The sequence below is a fragment of the Hordeum vulgare genome, chromosome 7H (assembly GCF_904849725.1).
Source record: "Hordeum vulgare subsp. vulgare chromosome 7H, MorexV3_pseudomolecules_assembly, whole genome shotgun sequence".
In the NCBI taxonomy this organism is placed as follows: domain Eukaryota; kingdom Viridiplantae; phylum Streptophyta; class Magnoliopsida; order Poales; family Poaceae; genus Hordeum; species Hordeum vulgare.
In genome coordinates, this window is record NC_058524.1 from 419,805,893 (window position 1) to 419,823,204 (window position 17,312).

A 17,312-nucleotide genomic window follows, 5' to 3' on the forward strand; every position below is an offset into this window, starting at 1 on the left:
GTGTTTTATTTTTGTTTATAATGTAGTGATCTGGTGGGATTTTTTGGTGTAATTCCGTGTTATTCGCTAACCAACTTATATTTATGTGAAAAAAATATGTGTCGGTGCTCGCATGTACTACTATATTGGTGCTACAATATTACATGATGACGCTTCTTTTATCGAGGTGATGGGAGGGTGTGCGAGGCTGATATGTTTTTATAGGCTGGTTGGTGTTGATCAATTTGACAAATCATTGGTCCCGTCGAAATCGTAAACCAAATCCAAAATTAAATACCTCAATTGAATGAAAGAGCTTTAAAATTAAGAAACATAGTGAATTAAAGAATTGAATGAAAGAGCTTGAGAAAGTGTTGACCCGGTCAAAATCGGCTAATCCAATTCTATATAATTCTAAATAGAATACCTTAATTAACCGCGAGGTCTTATAAATTAGGAAACTAGTGTATAGCATAAAAGAATTGAATGAGAGAACTCTGAGAAATCGTTGACCGGTCAAAATCGGGTGATTCAGTTTTAATTGGTGATCTCAATTGAATGTGGGCTTTTTAAAACCAGGGAGATTAGTGCTATGGAGGATGTTAGGTCTATGTTATTATGAATATGTTTTTACGTCAGATGTTTAGCCTGTCAAACTTAGACCGTTTGACATGGGTCAAAGCTACTGAGTCAGTTACTAAAATGGGCATCCAATGTGTGATCTTCAGGTTGAACTTCCAAGCTGATCGATGCCCTCACTACTAGCGATTATGATTAGTCATCTATACATGTGCTCATGAGAAAGCCGCTAGCCTTTTGTTATGCATCCTTTGATGCTTTTGAATTCATTTTATGTACGCGGGAGTAATAAGGTAGCTCTGTTGGAAATATGCCCTAGAGGCAATGATAAAATAGTTATTATTATATTTCCTGTTTCAAGATAATCGTTTATTATCCATGCTATAATTGTGTTGAATGAAAGCATAGATACATGTGTGGATATATAGACAAAACAATGTCCCTAGCAAGCCTCTAGTTGGCTAGCAAGTTGATCAAGGATGGTTAAGGTTTTTTGATCATACGCAAGTGTTGTCACTTGATAACTAGATCACATCATTAGGAGAATCATGTGATGGACTAGACCCAAACTATGAACGTAGCATGTGATCGTATCATTTTATTGCTATTGTTTTCTGCGTGTCAAGTATTCATTCCTATGACCATGAGATCATATAACTCACTGACACCGGAGGAATACCTTGTGTGTATCAAACATCACAGCGTAACCGGGTGACTATAAAGGTGCTCTACAGGTATCTCCGAAGGTGTTCGTTGAGTTAGTATGGATCAAGACTAGGATTTGTCACTCCGTGTGACGGAGAGGTATCTCGGGGCCCACTCGGTAATACAACATCACAAACAAGCCTTGCAAGCAACGTGACTCAAGTGTAAGTCACGGGGTTTTGTATTATGAAACGAGTAAAGAGACTTGCCGGTTACTATATTGAAATAGGTATACGGATACCGATGATCAAATCTCGGGCAAGTAACATACCGAAGGACAAAGGGAATGACATACAAGATTATATGAATCCTTGGAACAGAGGTTCAACCGATAAGATCTTCGTAAAATATGTAGGATCCAATATGGACATCCAGGTCCCGCTATTGGATATTGACCAAGGACTGTCTGCGGTCATGTCTACATAATTCTCGAACCCGCAGGGTCTACACACTTAAGATTCGATGATGTTTTAGTATAGTTGAGTTATATGTGTGGTTACCGAAGGTTGTTCGGAGTCCCGGATGAGATCACGGACGTGACGAGGGTTTCTGGAATGGTCCGGAAACGAAGATTGATATATAGGATGGTTTCATTTGGTCACTGGAAAGTTTCGGGCATTACCGTCAGTGTACCGGGAGTGATGAATGGGTTTCGGTTATTCACCGGGAGGGGCCCACCCACCAGAGAGTGGTCCAGTGACCCTAGGGTGGCGCACCAGCCCTTAGTGGGATGGTGAGGCTAGCCCAATAGGGCCATGGTGCCACAAATGAAAAAACCAAAAGAAAAGAAAGAAAAAACAAGGAAAGAGGGAGGTGGGAAGGAAGGAGGGGACTCCTTCCCCCAAACCGAATTGGGGTGGGAGTCCACCTCCTCCCACTCGGTCGGCGCCCTTGAGGCTCCCTTGAGTCCCAAGGCTAGCCCCTCCCCTCCTACTATATATATTGGTGGTTTAGGGCTTTTTGAGACACAACTTTGCCACGTGCAACTCAAACCTATACCACGTAGTTCTTCCTCTAGATCGGATTTATGCGGAGTTCGGACGGAGCCCTGCAGGAGTAGATCATCACCACCACCTGCGCGCCGTCACGCTGCCGGAGAACTCATCTACTTCTCCGTCTCTCTTGCTGGATCAAGAAGGCCGAGATCGTCATCGAGCTGTACGTGTGCTGAACGTGGAGGTGCGAACGGATCGTGGGACGACGGTGATTTGAATCACGAAGTTGTACCACTACATCAATTGCGTTTCTTAACGCTTCCCGCTAAGCGATCTACAAGGGTATGTGGATCTAATCTCCTCTCGTAGATGGACATCACCATGATAGGTCTTTGTGTGCGTAGGAAATTTTTTGTTTCTCATGCAACGTTCTCCAACAAGCTCATAGTCTTGATGCATTCAATTTTAGGGCTGACATGCTCTCCTCATGCCGGAGGGAGCAAAAGCTTCTAAGTTTGTGCGAGACTTGGTCGTCGTTGAGTTGGCTATGAGAGGTTAAGTTATGAGATGCATTTTTCAGTTTAAAAAACAAACTAAACAACATGTCATCCTTTGCAAAGAAAGATTCAATACATGTGTTCACAAAAGACATCATTTTTTGAATAGTTTGGATTGCTTATTCCATGTGCCACATGATAAAGGCGTTACGCTTGTTAGTATTTGAGAGAATGTTTTTTAACAAACACACTGTAGATGTAGATAGATCAAAGGCCCGTACTACGAATCAACCGGCTGATCCGCGCGTGGGATCAGCCGGCTGGATCGTCGTTCGATCGAACCGCTGGATCAACCTCCCATGCACCTATCGCTTTCCTGCTACAGTATTGACGGTACACATCATGTACCTTTTTTCGCTGCATTCACCGCTCTCCATCGTATGCCAACCTTTAGTTGTGCTCCTCAACTAGTACGACACCCAGTAACTAGTGCTCTTTTTTCCCCTCTATCTTGTTGCTTTTCCTTGACACATAAGTACAGGGGGTCAGGCCTACTCACAACTTGGTTGCATTATATAAAAGAAATCCTTCATTTCAACCGTCAATCGCCCACCTGCAGAAAAAATGACGAATTAGACACAAAAGGTCTATCGTGCCTCCATCTGTGTGCCATGTGTCCATGATTGAGGCGTCCGCAATACTTCTCTCTTGTTGCAAACCGTGCGAGTACAACACGAGCTATGTTGTCGATCGTGTAGAAAAATAAATTGTCTCAAGGAAATACAATAAAGCTAGTGTTGCAAAAGGCTCGACGAAAAGTTCGAACACAAAAAAGGTAACTGCTTGGGGGATTTCAACAAGGCTCATGATGTGAAAAGTTCAACGCCACGCGAAGCTTGCTGCAAAGGCGCTCACAAAGAGGGATCAGACGGATGTCGGTGGCTCCATTAAATGACAACCATATGTGTTGATTGAGCGATAATCCAATTGCTTCGACGGCCTCAGTAGGCGTTGGATGGGTCTGCAGGACAATCGTCTGTTCTCTTCCCGCATCAGCCGTGCCCAACTCATTCACAAGATGGGTTTTGTCGCGCTTGGGATTTGCAACACAAGTTGTGTTGCGCTCCTTTGAACCATTTCACCCGTTCATGTTTCCATTGTAACGTGTCTATGTTTCGATCCGATCTTGCAATGTTGTATGTTCGGTATGTAGGAGCTTCGACGGGCAATACGAGTCATGCATGTTACACTCGTGGGGTTGGCAACATGGCCCATGTTGTGCTTAGAGGTTTTATAATTCGGGTGATGTTTTGACTGCAACATGGGACATGTTGCGACGACTGCAACAATGGTGGTTATGGAGCGGCGATCGTAACTTGGGACATGTTGCGACTATTGTGTGGGACATGTTGCAGCAGCCAGACCTTTGATGATGTTCTCTGGCGATTAGTGTGTGCAATGCACGCCGAGTTGCAAACCTCCCGAACGCAACATGTGTTATGTTGCAAACAACGAGTACAATATGAGTCATATTGCAAACTGTGAGCACAATTAAATGGCTAACGCGCCTAGACTAGCCGATTGTCGCACGCGGAATCTAACGGCTCTGGAGGCATCCGCGCATCAGCCGTACGACGACAGTTTTCAGTAGCACCGACAGGCGTCGCAGCACCACGCGCACGACTTTTTCAGCCGACCGGTTCTTATAGTGTGGTGTGCATGAGTAGCGCTATCCCTCGTTATAGCATGTGCGCTATCGACTTTCCTTTCCAACAACTCCTCCCTCTGTTTGAAATTATTTGTCGCACACATGTATAAAAAGATGTATCTAAAACAAAAATACATCTACATACATTCATTTTTATGACAAGTATTTTCGTACGGAGGAAGTATTTATTTAACGACTGCATGTCAGAGTTACATCTTCCCTAATAATAAAGCGCGCAGCGCTTCTGTTGCCCGTCGTCGGTCATTTTGCAGAAAAGCCCCCGCAGTTTCAGTTAATTAATCCGCAGTCCAACTTTAAGTTAGAACGAACCGTTTTCTGTCCTTTTGCAGAAAAGTCCTCGCAGTTTTAGATAATCAACCCGCGGCCCATCTTTTAGTCAGTGCCGAACCGTTTTTTTGCATTTTACAGAAAACTCCTTGATGTTTCAGGTAATCAACCCGCTGTCCTTATTTAAGTCAGCCGAAACGTTTTTTTGTTTTAACAAAAAAAACCTGACTTTTCCGTTAATCAATCCATATTTTATCTAAAACAAAATTATCCATATCTTTTAAACCGTAACTCCGATTTTAACATATTATATATGAAATTTGATTGAAAAAATGTGTAGAATCTAAATAGGATGTTATTTTTAGCTGTTGAATACTTCTTAAATATTATTTTTGATGCAAACTTAATCTGTAATGCACTGTCTTTTTTTTCTCTCTTTCCGACGACCATACGAATTGCAATAAATATCCATTAAATTAAAACCAAATTGAGAGGAAAGAAAACATCGTTAACCACACATGCACACCTTTGGAAAATCTCGTGGGGAGAAACAACATATTTCTCATCTTATTCCGAGTGATTGTACATTCAAACGCGTTTTCGTTGTGTGAGCACTGAGGCCATCGTCGACAACACAAATGTGCTAATATATTACGTTCAAAGCATGTGTTATTTTCTTTTCCGTTGCAACACACGTGCTTTTTTGCTAGTTGAATGTAAAGCGATGAAAACTAAAACACACGTATGCAAAAGAACCAAGCTACACGTGCAAAAGATGTACAGGGCCACTGGCCTGCACGACCACGCATGTACGCAAAGAATCAAGCTATATAGGGCGTGTTTGGATGGGTGCCTCGCACCTGGCTCGCATCACGGATGCAGAATCCAGCTCGTTTGGTTACCTGTGTGGCCTCCTCGGCCAGGCCCGACAGATGCAGAAAGAGGCCTCTCAGCCAAGCTGAGAGGAACGCAGGAATCTAGCGTTTCTCTGATGCATCCTCACGCCTGCACCCGCGGCTCCACTTAAAACGAAACGGTATATGGGATCGACCTCGTCATTTTTCAGAATTACATCAATACTGCCACCGAAACCAACCGTGTATCTCTCTTTCCTCACCTCTCTCTCACGCATCAGATCGGATCGAACAGGCAAACCATTCGCCGTCATGGTGGTCGGAGCTCCCTTTTGTGCCGTCGGTTGAATCTTCCTTGTCCCCAGCCGGTGAGCTTCCCTGTCCGCCTCAATCCTGCCATTTGAACTCCTTTCGGGAGCTCCCTCGTCCACCGTGACCTACTGCTGGACATCCGTGCTCCTCCGCTCGCGGGCTTAGGCTGCGTCAAGGGCGGAGGCCCCGGCTGTGCCGGCTCGGCAAGACCACTCGCGTTGGTGGCGGCTTGATCTGGTCGTCGAATTTTCGTCACTGTAATGCTTTGGGGAAGTACTTGGTTGACTTCTCATACAACCTACCAAACAATATCTCACATTAGTCTGCCCCACGCCATGCACACAACCAAACATACATCTGAACTCAGTTTTGCATCAGATTGGCCAGGCTAGACTCAACCAGGATGGTAGATACGATGCAGTTTGAGGCTACGCAAGGAACCAAACACGCCCATAGTGTACATCAGAAGAGCAACGATGTAGAGAAGACCTGCGCGAGTCTAAAGAATTCGTGATTAGATAATCTGATGGTGGAGCGCCTGTCAGAGAAATCAGCCGCCTGATTTGAAGAGTTTTCGTAGATCAAAACATTGGTCTCTTTGCCCATCAAACGGCAGAGTCGTAATCCATGACCTCTTTATTTTCAGGGTTATTGTGATCTCTATCTGTCTAACATAGTATGTCGGGGCTGACTTGGGTATATGGATGGCGCAGATTACAACTCCATAACTCACCGAACGGTTAAGATTCCTCATCACACGTAAAGGCCCCCAAGAACAAGACGGCTTTGGGCCGGTCGCGTGCCCACAAAAGCACCATCCGCCGCTACTCCCGTCTCGTCTCTTCTTCTCCAACCAGGCGAAAAGCCGCATCGCGAACGGCGCCAGACCAAACCCCCGAATCCGAGCCAAGGAGCAAGACCAAACCCCCAAACCCCATCCGCGGCGGCGGCGATGGAGTCGGTGGAGGCGCTCGTGGCGCACATCCAGGCCCTCTCCGGGAGCGCGGACGAGCTGGCGCAGCTCCACGGCCTCCTTAAGCAGGCCGACGGCGACGCCCTGCGCGTCCACTCCGCCGGCCTCCTGCCCTTCCTCTCCCACCTCCACCCCGGCGCCCACTCCCTCGGCTACCTCTACCTCCTGTACGCGACCCCGCACCCCCTCCCCCTTCACCAAAACCCTAACCCCCTTCGCGTCCATCCCGCCGCGACGCTCCGGTCTAGTCTTCGCGTCGATCGATCCCTAGCGCATCTAATCGTTCGTTTACTATCTGCAGGGATTCTTTCCTGTCGTCGTCCGCTAATCTGAGGGCGCACGCCGGCGGGGACCTTCTTGTGACCGTGGCCGATTTCCTCACCTCCTGCTCGGTCGACCAGATACGCCTGGCCCCCGACAAATGTGTGTGCCGCGCGATTATTCCGTTTCGTTTTGCTGTGGGCTAATATCTTTCTAATCTGTTTGTTTGTGCAGTTCTGAATGTGTGTAGGGTGCTCAAGAACGAGGTCATGCAGCTCAATGCGCCGATCAGGGGGATTGCTCCACTGCGGGCGGCCGTCCGCAAGATCCAGTCATCGTCAGAGCAGCTTACCCCACTCCACGCTGAATACCTGATGCTGTGCCTGCTGGCCAAGCAGTACAAGGCTGGCCTGAACGTCCTGGAAGACGATATATTCGAAGTTGATCAGCCCAAGGACTTGTTCCTCTACTGCTACTACGGGTCTGGATTAAGTTTGTTCTGTGGCTTACGGTTTTTTAGTATGTGTTGACTTGCTTACTAGTTTCTCTCTCTTGCAGGGGGATGATATATATTGGGCTGAAGAAATTCCATAAAGCATTGGAGCTTCTTCATAATGTGAGACCTTCAACTATGCTACTAATTTTTTTGGGCAAGTGTTTCTCCGTTTGTGCTTTTTACTCAAGATATACTTATTTTTTCAGGCTGTTACTGCCCCAATGTCATCATTGAATGCAATTACTGTCGAGGCTTACAAGAAGTATGTTCTAGTTTCGCTCATTCAGAGTGGACAGGTATATCACTTCTTTACATTCTATAGTGATTTATGATGCTACTATGAGGGAAAAGTTGCCTTATTGTGTTGGGTTTGGATTAATTAAGGCATGTCTGTCCTGCCTAGCTTTAATCAACGACATTGATGCTTCCTATAGATATATACGTTATTAGTTGCCAAAATATAAGTCTTTTAAGAGATTATACTAGAGACTACATACGGATGTATGTAGACATAATTTAGAGTGTAGATTCACTTATATTGCTCCATATGTAGTCCGTAGTGAAATATCTAAAAAGACTTATATTTAGGAACGGAGGGAGTAGTTTGTTGTCACCTGCATTGTTGAGAGAACAAGTTTGTTTTTTCCCAGCTTTAATCAAAAGAAAATCAGTTTAAAATGGAATATGTAACTCAAGTCCACTACCACATAGAAAATAGGAAATCGATCAAATGAAACACCTTGGAGAAGAAAGCGATGCATTAATACCAACGATGTGTCCTATTCATATATACCACTTGCTAGATCAAGCTATGTCTAAGGTAAGAATGTAAATGACATAGCACCAAATTTGATGCTAGAATGCTAGATTAATGTCGTAACATATCGTATCCCTGAAAAGAGACTACACTTGTTTAAGATCTGCTGGTGTTACAAGCTGATTACATGGTCCCCCTCCCCCAATCTTCTGTTGATTTCATAATGTGGTAGACCTATTGCGGTTTGATGATCATAAATTCATAATCCTTTGATGATCATAAATTCATAATCCTTTGTTTTGTTACCCCTAGTTGGTACAAATAGGGAGCACAAGAATACAAATTTTGTGAGTGTATGAAGAGAATATGACAACTCAGGCTATTGGTGCCCATATTAGTGCGTGCTTATTGTAATCATTAACCGTTGTCCATATTATTTGTTTAGAACGAAAACAAATGGCCCTGTAAACCCTTTGCTCTACTGGTGATTCCGTATCATATTGAGATAGCTTATTACATTCAGAATGATTTTGTGGAAGTCTTGTGTGGTATGTAAAGTTGAGATGTATTGAATCTTTGGAACAGGTTCCGCCATTCCCCAAGTACACGTCTTCGACTGCTCAAAGGAATCTGAAAAATCACGCTCAGGTTTACTTCCTTCCCATGAGTCATAATTTCAAATGTATCCAGTGAAAAATGGTTTTGCTTTTGCACTCACAAGTTGTTGGATGCTATGTGGTGGTTATCTGCCCTCCTAGTTTCTTCATTGGCTTTGGGCGTGACAATAGTCAAATTAAATATAGTTCTGATATGTAATTTTTCATAGTATATTTTCTTGCCCTTCCTTGTTTATTCATTGGTTTTGGTGCCATGGTAGTCAAATTGAATTTAGTTCTGACTTTTTTTTTCATGCATTATTCTATTGAATGACGTTTATTGCTTTACCCTATCAGATACATTTGATTTGATTGATTCTTGGTACAATGTGCACTCCCTAGACTTTGAAAATGAACTGACTTAGTTTCATAGTCCTAATACAATAAGTACACAGATTTCTTGTCACCACTAAATGCCATGCTTTAATAATATGTGCCTTTGCTAGAAATGATGTAATTTATCCCTTTTATTGCATGATAATCCTTTTTAGCCCTTTCAGGAAGCATTAATGTTGTCTATACTGTTTAATTTTTAGATTTACGTCGATGTGTCTACGTGCTATGGCACTGGTAGCTACTCTGATTTGGAGACATTCATCCAGTCAAATGCAGAGGCCTTCCAAACTGTGAGTATTTTCTCTTTCCTTCTTTGTCTAACATACTCTACCGTTAGTGACTAGTGTCAGTCTGTTACCAGGCATACCCCCAGCTGTACCTACCTCCTTCCTTGCTGGGAACTACTTCTAGTTATTTTTCTACTACTAAAGAATCTGTCAGTAGGTTTTTTCATGGCACAGTAATATGTGTTGGTTTCTGATTATTTGCGTGTTTCAGGATAACAACCTTGGACTCGTGAAGCAAGTGCTCTCTTCAATGTACAAGCGAAACATCCAGAGGCTGACCCAGACCTATTTAACTCTTTCGCTTGAAGACATTGCTAGCTCTGTTCAACTTAACACCCCGAAAGAAGCTGAGATGCATGTACTTAGGATGGTAGGTGTTGTTTATATGCAGTCTGGTGATTTTTAGCATCTACGAAAAACAGTATCACACAGTTTGACTATTTTATCAATTCAGATTGAAGATGGTGAGATCTATGCAACGATAAACCAGAAGGATGGCATGGTCAGCTTTAATGAAGATCCTGAGCAATATAAAAGTAGTGAAATGGTGGAGCACATCGACTCTTCTATTCAGAGGTACGTGCCTTCTATTTTCTACTCTCGTATGTTATATATAAGTTGTGCACCCTCCTAGATTTCTGAAATTTATTGTTTTCTTTGGTACATAGTTCCACTCATGGCGTCCTATGCATAGTCTCACTTGGAACATCAACTGAGAATTCAAAATATAGTTACTGGATTGCTTAATTCTGTTTTAGTAGGTAGCATATGATTACTGAGATTACTGCCATGTTTTTTCTATTCCAGAATTTATTGTTAGGCACATGCAAAATATGATTTAATATGGAGCAGAAACAACTCATGTTTTGTGGCTGATTCAACGCTCGAACAAACATTCTTCAGGTTGATGGCTTTGTCCAAGAAGCTGACCTCAATTGATCAGAACATCTCGTGCGATCATGCATTTTTGATGAAGGTTAGCTGTTCAGACTTGCAGATGTATTTTCCCTTCTTTGCTGTTGCCCTCTGTTGTTTTCTAAGTGTGAGTAGGTGCAGAGTGGAAGGGAACGTGCAAGATTCGACTACGATGACTTCGACTCGGTTCCGCACAAATATTTTTGAGATGATCAGCGCCTTGGGTAACTCGGAAGTACTACCATCAAGCTAGCCTTGTCCTGAGGTTATTATCGGTTCGACCCGTATATTACAGCCATCGAAGTTTGAACCCTGTAATTTCTGGAATTAAAAGGATGGGAACTTCTGCCTAGAGATAATGATGATACTACTCTTAGAATTTTTTCAGCAAGCTTTTCATTTTGAGTACCTAACCGGAGTAAAGCGTCCCATTTACTTAGATGGCAAGACCCCGTAAGAGCCTGTAAAATCAGGGGGGCACGTTTACTTAGATGGCAAGACCCCGCAAGAGCCTGTAAAATCAGGGGGGCACGTTTACTTAGATGGCAAGACCCCGCAAGAGCCTGTAAAATCTCGTCCGACTAACATTTCTGTACCCAACCGTGTTCTTCTGTGCGAAGAATATGGTTGTGTTTACTGCTGCTGTCTGGTGTCGGGACCTGGTTAGGCAAGCTTAGTCCGTAGGGCGGACGAGTGGTTTCTGTAGGCCAAGACAAGGGTTGCAGTTGGGCCGTTGGTTTGGATGGGATTTGCTAAAAGTGATGCTGTATGGATAGTTTGGTTGCAGCCTAAAAAAGTTGAGCTTTTGGTTCCCTATCAAAGTCCAATTTTATTTGAGTTGGGAATTCCGCTAAAAAAGTGAGTTTGGACTGCCTGATTGAGTCCCTGTTCATCTGCAACATCCAGCTGGCCTTGGCCGGGTCGGGACGCTTTAGATCGTGCTCCATCTAATTTCTGCATAGATATATATATATATATAGAGACAAAGCTGGAAAACGTTTACTTCACGTCTTCCAAATAGCCCGTGGACGGAGGTGTTCGGGCGTCCTTCAAATCACCCACAAACGTCTCGCCCAATGTGGTGTCGCAAACGAGCACGCCTGAGTTCCTGCAAAGCAGCAACGAACTAGGGAGTTTTGCGGTAGTCTGGACTTACGTCACACAAGACTCCGACAGCTCCAGCCCACTTAAATCGTTGGAACAAAACCCTACAAGTGTTGGGCCGAATGTTACTGAGTTTTTTTTTTATGCTCTTGTTTGGGACAAGCATGATGTTGGGATATTCAGCTTTGGAGGATGAGTTGTTGTGTGATGTGTGGTTGGTCAAAAATAAGGACTTTGTAGGCATGAAGCAAGTTTTGTTTGGCTAAACGTGCATTCTTAGTTTCATGAACAAAAGCACTTTGTACCTTACAACTTGCACGTGATACACAATCGCAATGTGAAGTCGTTAGCCCATTGTACCTTACAACTTGCACGTGATACACGATCGCAATGTGAAGTCGTTAGCCCATTGATAGTGCACCATTGTCTGAAACTCCTGTCATGAAGTATTGAGGTGCGATTGCACAAGTGAAGAGAAGGTGACCATTCAGACATGTCAATCATGAAGATCATAATTTGTCTTTTACTCCCTCCGTTCCTAAATATAAGACCTTGTAGAGATTGTACTATGGACTACATACGGATGTATATAGACATATTTTAAAATGTAGATTCACTCATTTTGCTTCGTATGTAGTCTACAGTGAAATCTCTACAAGGTCTTATATTTAGAAACGGAGGGAGTACTTTGCATGTTGGTCAATTCATTTTGCAATTTACCTCAAAACGGAGGGCAGTCCATACAGGTTTATACACCATTGGATGAAACTCAAGGGAAAAAGGCATCTGGGTAACCTACATTTACGGATACTGATACATCGTCGAGTAACGTTGAATTTGTATCATTGAATTTGAAAATTAAGTTGAACATTCACTTATATTGGGTGTAATATTAGATTTGTACTAGTGTTTTATTAGAATATTTGTATGTTATTTATGAATGAATTATGTTATTGTTATTTGTAATAAATATTTTGAGTACTCCGGACAGAGAAAGAAAAACACAGATGCAAATGTTTGATGAGAATGGTTGGATAGCTGGTTACCATATCCATGTTCGCTGACGCGTCCATGAATACCGATCCGAGAGATATCTTAGACATGAAAGCGGATTATGAGCACTTGGGTGCTCCGATCCGAGAGTAATTAAAAAAAGTTTAAAATACCCTAGAACTTTTTTTTGAATCAAATATGATTAGGTATTGTACTTGTATAAAAAGTTTGGCCAATGAATGATTCCCATTTGTAAGGAAGCGTTCCTACTCCCTCGTAAGGGAGCCGCATGAGTTTATATTGATGTAAGACAGCAACTCTGTCGTGGCTTACAAGAAACCAGCGATCGCTAGGATGCGTCGGTTACAGAATCAAAGATTGACACTGGAGAGAGAAGAAGAGATATAGTTGAGATTACATAGGTTTAAACAACTACCTATTTAACACTCTCCCTTAATCTCAACTTATCCTATGTTCGGTTTTCTCTTGAACTCCTCAAATGGCTTGACTGACAAGGCCTTGATGAAACCATCTGCAACTTGATCTTTGGATGGAATGAACCGTATGTCCAATTTTTTCTCTGCAACTCTTTCTCGCACAAAGTGAAAATCAATTTCAATATGCTTAGTTCTTCCATGAAAAACTGGATTAGCAGAAAGATAGGTAGCTCCTAGATTGTCACACCATAAACATGAGCTAGATTGTCACACCATAAACATGAGATACGATTTTGCTTGATTCCTAATTCATTCAGCAATGATTCCACCCAAATAATCTCAGTTGTTGCATTAGCTAAAGACTTGTATTCAACCTCAGTACTTGATCTTGACACCGGGGCCTGTTTTCTCGCACTCCAGGAAACAAGATTAGGGCCAAAAAATACTGCAAAACCTTCAGTTGATTTTCTATCATCACTACATCCTGCCGAGTCAGCATCAGAAAATGCACTGACGAGAGTAGAATTAGATCGCCTAAACTGGAGACCCAAACCTGTAGTATGCTTTATATACCTTATAATTCTTTTCACAGCTGTCCAGTATGCAGTAGTAGGTGCATGCAAATACTGACAAACCTTGTTAACTGCAAATGATATGTCTGGCCGTGTCAATGTTAAGTACTGTAATGCTCCCACAACACTTCTATATTTTGTGCCTTCTTCTTCCTTGAGTGGTTAACCTTCATAAGCTGAAAGTTTTTTTGAAGAAGACAATGGTGTGGGAGAAGACTTACATTCCTTCATTCCCATGCGAGTCACAAGTTCCTTAGCATATATTTCCTGATTCAATACTATGCCATCTTGAATTTTCTTGACTTCAATGCCTAGGAAGAAGTGCAGATCACCAAGATCTTTGAGAGCAAATTCTGAACTTAGATCATGTAGAAGAGCATTAGTGGCACCTTGTGAGGAACTTGTAACTATAATGTCATCAACATATATCAACACAAATATAACTGTATTTGCCTTGTTATAAATAAATAATGAAGTGTCAGCCTTGGATGCAACAAAGCCAAGACACCTAAATTGAGAGCTCAATTTTGAGTACCATGCTCATGGTGCTTGTTTCAGGCCATAAAGAGCCTTATCAAGCCTGCACACATAGTGAGGTGTTTTAATATTCTCATACCCATGTGGTTATCTCATGTAAATCTCCTCTTCCAGAACACCATGCAAAAACGCATTCTGAACATCTAGTTGTCTCAAGCTCCAACCTCTATTGCTATTGCTAGTACAAGTCTAATAGTTGCAGCTTTAAGAATAGGACTAAAGGTATCCTCGTAATCAAGACCATATCGTTGTTTAAAACCTTTTGCAACTAGACGTGCCTTATACTTGTCAATGGAACCATCTGCTCTTTTTTTGATTCTGTAAACCCATTTGCAGTCAATGATGTTTTTACCTCCGTGTTCACCTACAAGATGCCATGTCTTGTTTTTCATAAGAGCAGAATATTCTTCATCCATTGCATTTTTCCATCTTGGATCTTCCAATGCATCTATAAGCTTTGTTGGTTCTCCTGCAATACACATCATGCCATACGGTATAGTACCATCAGTTCGAATTTTTGGTTTTCTTATACCTTTTTGCAGTCGAGTCATAACACGAGATTTCCGCAATGGTTTAGGCTGCGGTGACTCAGAATCTCTGATTTCAGGAGATCCTGATCCAGGAATGAACTCATTTTCCTCATTAGACCGTGATCCAGACCTGGCTCTTGTGGTGTGGCTGAACTTGCAGGTGCTCCCGAATCAGTAGCTATAGAAGATCTGTGATCCAACGAAGATTCCTGATGTACAGGAGTTCTGGGTGGCGGTGGACCTGCATCATATTCTGCGCCTGCCTCCCCTTCTTCATTTTCTTCTTCCAAATCTTGATCATTTTCTGCACCAACTTCTTCATGGGCCTGCACACCTGAAGATACAACACTGGTTCTCGCAGAACTATCAGTTTGGTCAGTAGAATTGTCGCCCTCATGATCAAATCTTTGAAGATTTTGTGGAAGAAGAAGAATCTCTTGTCTAAGACGTGCTCCAGCATTGGGATGAAGTGACTCAAAAGGAAAGATGGATTCATCAAAAACGACATCACGGGAGATATAGACCCTGCCACTAGAAACATCTAAACATTTATCTCCCTTGTGAAGTGGACTATAGCCAAGGAAGACACACCTTTTTGAACGAAACGCAAGTTTGCGTGTATTATATGGTCTATGGTTGGGCCAGCATGCACAACCGAACACACGAAGAGATTTATAATCTAGAGTGATATGGAAAAGGCGTGTGATATGAGACTCAAATTGGATGACCTTGCTAGGGAGCAAGTTAATAAGGTATGTAGCAGTCAAAAGGGCTTCATCCCAAAACTTGAGTGGCATGCATGCATTTGCGAGTAAGGCTAGTCCTACCTCAACAACATGGCGATATTTTCTTTCGACAGAACCATTTTGTTGATGTGCATGAGGGCATGAAACTTGATGTGAGATGCCAAGTTGTTGGAAGGAGGTATTGAGTTTATTGTACTCACCTCCCAGTCAGTTTGCATGCCAATGATCTTGGTGTTAAGTTTTCGTTCAACAAGACTTTGAAAGTTTTTCAAAACTTGAAACACTTCTGATCGCTTCTTAAGAAGATAAATCCACGTGAATTTGCTAAAATCATCGATAAAGCTTACATAATATGAGTGTCTACCAACTGAAGTAGGGGCTGGCCCCCATACTTCTAAGAATACAAGTTGCAAGGGTGCAGTAGAAACACTGGTAGAAATAGGGTATGGTAGCTGATGACTTTTAGCTTGCTGACATGGTCACAAACTGACTCAATACTAGACTCATGAGAGTAGGGAAGATTATTCTTGCTAATGACAAGTTTAACAATAAGTGATGAAGGGTGACCTAGTCGCCTATGCCACTTCGCCGAAGATGGTCTGATGGCAGCAAAGACTTGTTTATTTGATGATGAAGACGAATATATGAGTGGGTAGAGGCCTCCCGCACACTTGCCCCTAAGAAGTATTCTCCTCGTGTCCAAGTCCTTAACCAGGAAAAAATAAGGATAAAACTCAATGAGTACACGATTGTCAAGAGTAAATCTATGGACAGAAAGGAGATTTTTTGATGTTTCAGGAACATAAAGAACTTTGTTTAGGCGCAAATCTTTCATGGGGTTTTTGGCAATAGTACTATCAATATGAGTAATATTCATACCAGAACCGCTTGCGGTGTGCACTTGATCAGTCCCGCGGTATTTATCTCTGATCGTTAGCTTGTCCAGCTCTCCTGTGATATGATGTGTAGCACCAGTAACTGCATACCAGTTCGTGTCGATGCCGTACGAATCAGTAGCAGCATTGGCCTCCTTTTCCTCGTACTCATCTTCTTTGTAGAGATCCCAACAATCATGGGCGCCACCTCGATGATGCTTGAGGGAGATTTTCACTCGGGATAGTCTCGGTGTGGTGGACGCTGTTGTTGCTGTTGTGGACGTCCTCCTCGGGTGCGTGTGTCGCCATTCCTTGGAGCAGCGGCAAAAGGAGAGTGTCTCCCACGCCCGCGACCTCTGGTGCCACGTGCGTGCCCTCTGCCTCGAGACTCACCACGCCCCCTGTACGCCATGTTTGCGGAGGAGTTGAAACCAGCATCAGGTCCATCGCCTAGCATCTCCACCCGCTAATCAAAGGCAAAAATCTGGGCGAGAAGTTCATCAACTGTGATGGAGGCCTTGACAGCACCAATTGCAGCTACAACGGCATCATAGTCCCGATCGAGACCAGCGAGGACATAGTCCACCATCTCTGGATCAGAGACCGGCCACCCTGCTGCAGTCAGTTCATCCTCCAGATTTTTCATCCGGGCAATGTAAGAGCTGCTAGACATGGAGCCCTTTTTTGTGGTGGTGATGGCAATTCTCAAATTTGTAATTCGAGATTGAGACTACGAGGCAAACATAGTGGTTATTGCAGTCCATATATCAAACGTGTTCTCCTTACTCACAACTTGGGGCGAGGATCTCTTTTGAAAGTGTGACAGCCCGAGACCGACGTTCTAGAAGATTCCCCTTTTATTCCGTTCTCGTCGTGTGGCTTATTTTGTTTGTCGCATCATTCGCATCATCTGCATTGCATCGGCATCTTCGTTGCCGCCAGTTTTTAAACTTGCATCCGTTGTTAGTTGCCGGTTCTCT

The 17,312-nt window shown here is 43.1% G+C and overlaps 1 protein-coding gene across 2 annotated transcripts; it reads left to right on the forward strand.

Annotated features, from left to right (window-relative positions):
• The first annotated feature begins 6,654 nt into the window (after nucleotides 1-6,654).
• On the forward strand, nucleotides 6,655-10,914 carry LOC123407094 (COP9 signalosome complex subunit 3). Of its 2 annotated transcripts, none has more exons than XM_045100135.1 (11): nucleotides 6,655-6,997; nucleotides 7,132-7,253; nucleotides 7,326-7,572; nucleotides 7,650-7,707; nucleotides 7,794-7,883; nucleotides 8,930-8,992; nucleotides 9,537-9,626; nucleotides 9,835-9,993; nucleotides 10,078-10,199; nucleotides 10,527-10,599; nucleotides 10,674-10,914. In XM_045100135.1, exons 1-11 carry the CDS (start codon nucleotides 6,810-6,812, stop codon nucleotides 10,743-10,745), a joined length of 1,284 nt encoding a protein of 427 aa, XP_044956070.1. In that variant the 5' UTR covers nucleotides 6,655-6,809; the 3' UTR covers nucleotides 10,746-10,914. The 2 variants fall into 2 exon arrangements, with proteins under 2 accessions (XP_044956070.1, XP_044956071.1); XM_045100136.1 differs by having other exon boundaries at nucleotides 10,680-10,914.
• The last annotated feature ends 6,398 nt before the right edge of the window (nucleotides 10,915-17,312 follow it).